General features: G+C 49.5%; 1 protein-coding gene across 1 annotated transcript in view; it reads right to left on the reverse strand.

Annotated features, from left to right (window-relative positions):
* mpped1 (metallophosphoesterase domain containing 1) overlaps positions 1-9,640 on the reverse strand; it is a gene marked incomplete at its 3' end in the record, with an annotated part of 127,918 nt that overhangs the window by 442 nt on the left and 117,836 nt on the right. Inside the window, exons 5-6 of the mRNA XM_084447939.1 lie at positions 3,150-3,265; positions 262-375 (exon numbers count right to left, since the gene is read on the reverse strand). Of these exons, the coding sequence (XP_084304065.1) occupies positions 262-375; positions 3,150-3,265 (230 nt within the window). The remainder of the gene's footprint in view (positions 1-261; positions 376-3,149; positions 3,266-9,640) is intronic.

The raw sequence follows: 9,640 nt of genomic DNA on the forward strand, positions 1-9,640 counted from the left end.
AAAAAGCAGCTCTCGGCCTGGGGAGACGGCCTCTCAGCTCAGCCTCCCCGGCCTGGAAGAAACGCTGCAGAGCAATGATGGGGCTGCAGGTACCTGTGTGTGTGTGTGTGTGTGTGAGAGAGAGAGAGAGTATGTGAGTGTGTGTGTGTGTGAGAGAGAGAGAGAGAGTGTGTGTGTGAGAGATAGAGAGAGAGTGTGTGAGTGTGTGTAAGTGTGAGTGTGTGTGTGTGTGTGTGTGTGTGTGTGTGTGTGTGTGTGTACCTTCATGAATATGTCCAAACACGTGCAGTTTGGGCTGGACTCTCCTCTGGACAGTGTTGAGCAGCTCCATACAGCCAACACGCTGCATCTTCTTGGGAACCCAGTCTAGGAATCCTACACACACATGCACACATGCACGCACACACATACGCACACACATCAGACACCACCCACTTTGTATGGGCCCCTCAATCTGCATACGCACACTGCAGATCAGGTACAGTACATCGTAAAACATCATAAAACAGCAGCACGGAACAGCCCGGCATGAAGACGCCACACTCTTTCCAGTCCTGTAGTTAAGCAGGGAACAGAGATAAATTACACACACACACACACACACACACACACACACGCAGAGCTCCACAGTATGCGTGTCATGGATGAGGGAGAGGCAGAGTGATTTAGTGATCCTACAGCAGAAGGGAGGAGAGAGCTGAGTCAATAGAAGCACCAAGTCACAGTGATAAGAGCGAAGCGTCTCAATCTCAAAACATCCCTGGTCACTGATGGTGGGCGTGTCATATCGCCGTTGGCTACGGCTAAACCTTAGTGTTTGGTGTGTGGTGGGGTGGGGGGGGTGCTTTAATTTATGCAACGGACCCTCTACAGCAGGGGTCTCAAACTCAAACTGGCTTGGAGCCAATGCTGGTATCGTCAACTCATAGGAGGGCCACTTCAACTACTACTACTACTAACTATAAGAAAGTGCAATATTTCAGAAAATGTCATTTTTTATTTCCATAACTAGACTCACAACTCAGTCTCTAAATGTTGCAAGACTATTCCCTAACTAACATTTTCATCATACAAATTCAAACCGGTTTCCATAAATTTTAATATATTTTAACATTTAGTGCTACAAATCTTTTTTCCTTACTTTTATTTGATCTTGAATAGCCTACATTTGTACTACCTACTATTCTGTTTTAGCTGCAAGATGCATCACGACTGTAAGCCTGCCCTGGACCTGTAGCTACTTGCATTTATTAAAGTTCAAGTTTGTTTCCATTTCTTACCAGACACTTGAATACATGTGTAGGCTACTACTCTATTTCTGGCTAGACACTTATCTTGAAAGACTGAGACGTTAGCCCTCTCAGCTGTGTGGCTCGTTTTTTCCTCTCGTCTCCCGACACTTTCCATGTTTAGTAGCCTAATGAATAGCTCATTATATTCCTTCAGAACGGCCACTTTGTTCTTGCATATCAGGCAGGTAGCATTTCCTTTGAACTCTACAAAAAATACTGCAATGTCCATCTTTCTCGAAACTGTCTGTGTTCCTAACGTTAGTTAACCATGAAAACAGCCCCTCGGTGGCGAGCTGCATTCCGTTCATAGTCGCTTGTGGATCGATTGCACCTGTGACTGCATCGTTCACCTCACGCGCTGCGCACAATAACAGAATTTCGCCCCACGTTTGAGCGACTTGAATTTCGCATTGTAGGCCTGCCTGCCGGCGCCGTTTACAAGAAAGTATTTTGCGGGCCGGATTACATTATATTTCTGACATCATGTCGCGGGCCGGATGGAGTGGTGTGGCGGGCCACAAATGGCCCGCGGGCCGCGAGTTTGAGACCCATGCTCTACAGTACTTTACCAAGATCAATGGAAAAATGCTGCTAAAACATCTCAAACTCCAAAAATGCCTCGTTCTGATTTTTCACGAGTCCTCTGAGACTTTTTGCGCCGGGCTCGAGGAGTTATGAGCGTCGTATTGTAATCTGCGACGTGCTTAATCGCTGCCGGTGAGGCTACAGTACATCCTGCTCCTCTCCCCACCGTGTCACTTCCTGCTCGGAGCTACAGTAGATAAAGGCGGCCGTCGTGTCCCCCCCCGCCCCCCCCCATCGCCGGTGGCGTGCTTTATCGCACCTCGTAAAAAAAAAGACAACAGGCTTTTAAAATATATTTTTGCCGCAGTGCGAACGAACGTCGCCGCCGTCTAACTCGCGCTCTTTCTCCTCTGTCTCTTGTCTCCACCCCTCCGCTCTCCGTTCATCATTCGTTTTTGCCTCTATCCATCTTTCGGCTGCGTTCCTGTCTTTCTCCTGGACAGTCCATCTCTGTCTCATTACGCTCCTTTGAGTCCCTCTCTCCCCAAATGGCGCCCTGTTTCTTTCTCTCTCTTTCTCTCTTCTTCTCCCCACTCTCTCTTTCTCTCTTCTTCTCCCCTTCTCTTTCTCTCTCCCCATTTCTCTCCCCCATCTCCCGCCCCCCTCTCTCTCTTTCTCCTCTATCTCTCTCCCACCCCCCCCACTCTCTCTCTGTCTCTCCCACTCCCCCCCTCTCTCTCTCTCTGTCTCTCCCACTCCCCCCCCCTCTCTCTCTCTCTCCCACTCCCCCCCTCTCTCTCTCTCACTCTCTCGCCCCCCCCCCCCCCACCCCTCTCCTTCCCTCTCTCTTGGTCTCTCATGCATTAGTAGCCTGCTGTAGCTCCTCCATATGCCGGTGGCTTATGAACAGATAGAGCTGGAGACACTTGGCTAAGCTGGAGTGAAAATAACTGGTCGTGTTTAGAGGCGAGACGCAGCCTCAGAAATCAATCACACACACTCGCCTGAGCATCCCAGCTGCAGTGGGAGATGAGGTGTGAAAATGCGCGCGTGTGTGTGTATGTATGTGTGTGCGTGTGTGTGTGTCTGAGTGAGTGTATGATCAAAATGTGCCTGTGAGAGCGGAAGTATACGGACACACGGATAGTGAATGGAATAACTCGAATACAATGGTCTGATAAATTCATATATACATTCTGATAAATTCATTTTGAGTGTATGGGTGTGCGCCCGCGCGTGTGTGTGCATGTGACAGAGAGAGAGCCCTTGTGTCATTGTGAGTGTGCCGTAAGTGACTGACTGACGGAGTAGCTGGTGTAGTGCCTAACTCACCCAGCGGGGGGCAGTGTGTGACCAGGATGTCCGTGGAATCCGGGACCTGGTTCCACTTGTCCAGCAGAGCCTGACCTCTAGGAAGGTTGAAGCCCCAGCCGAAGTACCAAGGCTGCCTGGCTCAGACCACGAGAGGAGAGAGAGAGAGAGAGAGTGGGAGAGAGAGGGAGAGAGAGTGGGAGAGAGAGAGAGTGGGAGAGGGAGGGAGAGAGAGAGAGAGTAAAAAGGTAAATGGACTGCACTTACAGTATAGCGCTTTCATCCAAAGCGCTTTACAATGGCCTCTCATTCACTCATCCATACACACATTCACACACCTATGGCAGCAGCTGCCATGCAAGGTGCTAGTCTGCTCATTGGGAGCAATTCGGGGTTCGGTGTCTTTGCCTGAGGACACTTTGACATGTGGACAGGAGAAGCTGGGATTTGAACCACCGACCTACGATCGGACGACCCGCTCTACCTCCTGAGCCACAGCCGCCCCGAGAGAGACAGAGAGATAGAGTGGGAGAGAAAGACAGAGAGAGAGACAGAAAGAGAGAGAGAGAGTGAGACAGAGAGAGAAAGAGAGATAGAGTGGGAGAGAGAGAAAGAGAGAGATAAAACGGGAAAGAGAGATAGGAGGGACAAAGACAGAGCAATGGAGAAAGAAGAGAGAGACAGAAAGAAGGCAAAAGAGAGAGATAGTCAGAGAGAGAGGCGAGGGAGAAATAACATAGTATCAATGTGAACACCATCATCACCCTGCGCGTTCAGTCAGCGTCTTCTGTACAATCGCCTGCCGATCTACTGTCCAGCTCTGATCCACAGCTACTGACAGACCTGGCAACTTTGAACTTTGAACTTAAAATTTAAAACCACTGTAATTTGATTGAATAGGCACTCCTCTGCACAGCTTTGACCAATCCTGTCATATCAAAATCAGTTATATATTCCAAGGAGAGGATGAGGAAAGTTTTTGTTTTGTTTTAACCAAATTCAACCAAAGCCATAGGAGCTCAGTTGGGGGAGGGGTAGAAGAGACAAAATGGCGTTCTGCGACCTCCAGCCCCCACCTTGTCCACGCGCACATGTGACAAAGTCCTCGCTTTGAGCTGCTAAACACCACGTTGACCTCTCAGATGAGAATCGGCCCCGGAGACTTCCGAGGAACAGCCATTTAGCGCAAGACGACAGGAACGCATCAAAGAGAACCCTGGAAACGCATGAGGGAAAAGAGCCATAGAATGGAAGCATTAAAGATAAACGTCGCTTTGATCACGCGGCGGGCCACTTCGCAGAGAGGGGGGCTGCGAGCGTAGATGAGAGGGGAGAGGGAGGAGAGAGGGAGGAGAGAGGGACTCGACGGCTGGGGCCTCGGTGTCCCTCCCCACGCAGGGGACGCACGGCGGACGCCTCGGGTTTGAGTGACGGCGGAGAAATTAACATGTCACTAACAATCTGTCTTCAGATCCATCTTCGCGCCGGCGCCGCCAGCCTCCGCCACGCGCGCCCGTGTTCCCGCGCCCCCGGCGCCGTGAGCTGCCGTGCCGCCGGCATTGTATTTTTTTTTTTTTAATTTGCCAAGCGCAGTCACTCGAAACGCCAACTTTAGCGGCACACAAGTCAGTGAGTCGTTCGCTGTCTCAGAGCTCAGTGGAACATCAGATGGAGGTTTTATTTCATCACTTTCAGAGTGTTTGTGTGCCTGTGTGTGTGTGTGTGTGTGTGGGGGGGGGGGGTGGTGGGTCTGTATTTCTGTGTCTGCCTGTCTGTCATTGAAGGGGACCTCAGGGACAGATTGGTAGAAAAACACAGGACAGGGGCAGGAGTTAGCAAAGGTAAGCTACAGTACAGTACATCACACACACACACACACACACACACACACACACACACACACACACACGCACACACACACATTGGGTTTAGGGTCTAAAGTGGAGCCCTGTCATTCTGGATAGTTCTGGTCAATGATAGTCTGATCACAGGTCTTGGGGTCACAGACAGAGCATGTGGTGCATCTTGGGAAACGGTGGCGGATTTCAGTGGAATTCTATTATTAAAATTCCATCACTCCAGGACTCAGAGCCTAAGGAGGTTTGATGAGATGTCTTCAGTTCCCCATGAATGCAATTTCAATAATTTACACAGTGAAGATTTTTAAAACATTTAAATTGGCCCGAGCATATTAATAGTCTGAAATATTCATGTCCATCTTAACATGGATGTCTCAATTAAAATGAGATGAGCTGCTAGTCCACATTGATCCCCCTCATCCCCTCCCTATCGGAATAGAGAGATGAAGAGCAAGAGAAGGATGAGCGAGGGATGAGAGAGGGAGGAAGAGGAATGTTACTGCAGATAAAGAGAGAGGGAGGGATGGAGAGGAGGAGGGGAGCTGGATGAACACATATAGAGAGAGATACAGCTGATGGAAAAATGAGCTGGGGAAAGTAACGCTATACATTTACTTTTTCCCCCATTTTTTATGAGATATTTATTCAAATGGCACCCTTGTGAGTGAGACCCTGGCCTCAACGGGCTTCCCTTGGCTCAATAAAGGTTTGAATTGAATCGAATAGATTTTGTACTTTGCCCGTAGAATCATTCGGATCACGCAATAACTGGAAAGACTTCATCTTTGACAGTAAAATCACTTTATCATCTTTCCAGGATTCCCAGTCCTCTGTTTGCTGGGTAAACCCGAGACTAACTGAATGTAATACCGGGGATAATAACCCCACTCTCTCAATAGGTTTCTTATCAGGCAGAGGATTAGAATAATATAAGTCATTTTTGGTAAGTTGGGGAGAGAATTTAGAGCGTGCTCAGCATATTAAATATTCAGTCTGTGAAGTCTTTGTTTGCTGTGGGTTTTCTAAAGCAGGAAACAGATGTTTGCGTTAGGATGCTCAATCCCTTGGCGCATCCACAGGCAAAGCACACTGGGAATGGAGAAAAAACAACAACAATGGAATAAAACTCTTTTCTTTCATTTCTTGTGTTTTACCAATGTCCCAAGAGGACTAGGAGGAGACAGGGAGAGTTAGGAGTCAAATGCATCACTTTACTGAACAGAGACTTATTTGGGGTTTTAACATTAGTAATCACTCTCCCTCCCCATAACACAGTGTGTGTGTGTGTGTGTGCGTGTCCCCATTCCTGTATGTGTATGTGTGTGTGTGTGTGTGTAAGAGAGAGAGCGAAGGAGAGAGAAAGCATTTGCATTGCATCTGTGTGTGTGTGTGTTTCTTTCTGATGCCTAATGATACGGTAGGAGAAAAGCCCATGAATCATTGAGGGATCCGGCTCTGCTGAAGCCTCCGTGCTTCATCCTGCAGCAGCCTCGCCCTCCTCCCGGTTCCGCTGGAGGAGAGAACGCACGCCGTACCGCGGGCCTGAGAGACGGGGGCCATAAATGTTTGAGAGGGTTTCTAAATCTGAACCAACAACACACAGGCCCGCATCGAGGTCCAGAGAACGAGCTGTTTTGAGGGAGCCGGAGAGACAGAGCCAGAGGAGAAGAACCGGAGAGACAGAACCAGAGGAGAAGAACCGGAGAGACAGAGCCAGAGGAGAAGAACCAGAGAGACAGAACCAGAGGAGAAGAACCGGAGAGACAGAACCAGAGGAGAAGAACCGGAGAGACAGAACCAGAGGAGAAGAACCGGAGAGACAGAACCAGAGGAGAAGAACCGGAGAGACAGAACCAGAGGAGAAGCGGACATAGAGAGAGGGAGGGGCTGGAAACACAAGTGGAGTAAAAAATAAAAAAATAAAAAATAAAGCTTTCCACTCATATTTAGCTTTCTATTCCCTACATCCTTGAGTTGAGTTTGGGCATTCACTCTGCAATCTACGTTTAGAGAGCAGAGAAAGAGAGAGAGAGAGAATGAGAGAGAGAGAGAGAGAGAGAGAGATACATCAATCATTTCAGTATCTATGCAGCATTTCATAGGACCTGGGTAGTACTGTATGTGAAAATGTGTGTGCGTGTGTTTGTGTGTGCGCGTGTGTGTATATCTGTGTTTGTGTTCCACTCCGGCGTTGCATCCTCACCTCAGCTTGAGTTAATTAAGAACTGACGACTTAACGACCCTGATAACAGCCTGGGAGGCAGGCGAGGGGAGAAGGAACGGCAGAGTCTCTCTCTGTGTGTGCTCTGAATAGACCTGTGATTCGTGTGCATGCGTGTGTGTATGTGTGTGTGTGTGTGTGTGTGCGTTTGCAACACTTGGGGATGCTGTCAGTTGGGAGATGGGAGTTCTGATTAGGCATGACACTACCTCCCGTTGATAACCTCGTTAGGAGCTCCATTCAATTAAAAGTGTGGAGGGGCGGGCCCGGGGGACTCCTCGGCTCTGATAGGTCGACTGAGCCCCTGGCAGATCTGACTGTCCAACCAGCCCGGAGGTCAGATGAGGTCAGACCCCAGTAAATGATGACTAAATGCAGGCTAGACGCGGGTCCGATCCCGACTACACTACCTCTCTCGCAACCAGGGTGATGTTGGTGTAGATCTCAGTGATGTTGGTGTAGATCTCAGTGATGTTGGTGTAGATCTCAGTGATGTTGGTGTAGATCTCAGTGATGTTGGTGTAGATCTCAGTGATGTTGGTGTAGATCTCAGTGATGTTGGTGTAAACAGGGTTAACAGACGCACGCTCTGCGGGAGATGTCAGCGTTATCGACTTTGACCGCACGACCGTCCAGTTGTCAGTTCACCACTCTGGAAATGAGTACCTGACATTACAGCCGACACAGCACGTTCCTACTGATTCGAAAACCGCACCTCAAAGCACAGGTGATAGCTGGTCACAGCGGAACATACTGTAACACTACTCACTCTGCAGATGCAGTGCTGTACAGTAGATATACATTAAAATATATACTACTGGGGTTTTCGGCTGAAGACCGACTTTAAGGAGATCTGAGGAACATTAGCCTCACATGCGCACACACACAGACACACACACACACACACACACCCTGCGGCGGTATAGCACAGGCGCGACATACTTTGACTCGGTCAGCCCGCTCGAAACAGCAAGGCGCCACGTCGGACAGGGGGGGGCGTTCATTCCGCGTTACAGAAAAAGAGAGAAAGAGAGCTTCCTTTTCTCTATTGTTACTAATCCCGTCTCGCTGCGCCCCACATTCTGTTCCCTCTCCCCTGCACACAATGCTTAATGTGTGGACTTTGATGTTTAATCACGAACTACCACACGCACGCGAGCCAGCCGGCTCTGCTGAGATGATCCTCACAGCAGGACACAGTCTTGGGGGGAGAAATAGAGAGAGAGAGAGAGAGAGAGAGAGAGGGGGGAGGGAGAGAGAGAGAGAGGGAGAGAGAGGGAGAGAGAGAGATAGAGAGGGATATAGAGGGAGGGAGAGAGAGAGAGAGAGATAGAGAGAGGGATAGAGAGAGAGGGAGAGAGAGACAAAGAGAGAGAGGGATAGAGGGGATAAGGCAGGGAGAGAGGAGGGAGAGAAAGGAGAGCGGAAGAGACAGACAGACAGACAGACAGACAGACAGACAGACAGAAAGAAAGAAAGAAAGAAAGAAAGAAAGAAAGAAAGAAAGAAAGAAAGAAAGAAAGAAAGAAAGAAAGAAAGAAAGAAAGAAAGAAAGAAAGAAAGGGAGGGAGAAAGAGATGAGGGAGGAAGAAGAGAGGATGGGGATGGAGGGAATAGAGAGAGGGAGAGGGAAGTGAGAGAGAGAACCCTGGAAGGCAGAGTATATCTGACTGACAATGAGGAGGAGGATTAGAGACGTGATAGAGCCAGGCCTGCAGCTGCCTCTGTATGTGTGTGTGTGTGTGTGTGTGTGTGTGTGTGTGTGCAAGTACAGTGTGTGTGTGTGCAAGTACAGTGTGTGTGTGTGTGTGTTTTCCTCATTATCACCAATCATTTTCTTTGCTCGCTCTTCTGTTTGGTTTCTCAACTCGCATTCTCCTGGATTTGTAATTATGCCCTGCCGGTGTGTGTCTCTTTCTCTTCATCACCCAAACCTCCGTTTACACTCCTCTCTCTACCTCCATCCCCCCTCCTCATCTCTCTCTCTACCTCCACCCCCCCCCTCCTCATCTCTCTCTGTACCTCCACCCCCCCTCCTCATCTCTCTCTCTACCTCCATCCCCCCTCCTCATCTCTCTCTCTACCTCCATCCCCCCCTCCTCATCTCTCTCTCTACCTCCATCCCCCCCTCCTCATCTCTCTCTCTACCTCCATCTTCCCCTCCTAATCTCTCTCTCTACCTCCATCCCCTCCTCCTCATCTCTCTCTCTACCTCCATCCCCTCCTCCTCATCTCTCTCTGTACCTGCACCCCCCCCCCCCCCCAAACCCGCTGTGCCTGCCCCTCTCACCCCCACCTCTCTCTGCAGAGAGGCAGATTGGGGCCATGTTGGCCCTCAGCGTGACTTATGTAACACCCAGCAGGTCGAGCAGACCGACACACACACACACACACACACACATACACAAAAAAGGCACGCACGCACCCACACA

This window comes from Borostomias antarcticus, assembly GCF_949987555.1.
Source record: "Borostomias antarcticus genome assembly, chromosome: 13".
In the NCBI taxonomy this organism is placed as follows: Eukaryota; Metazoa; Chordata; class Actinopteri; order Stomiiformes; family Stomiidae; genus Borostomias; species Borostomias antarcticus.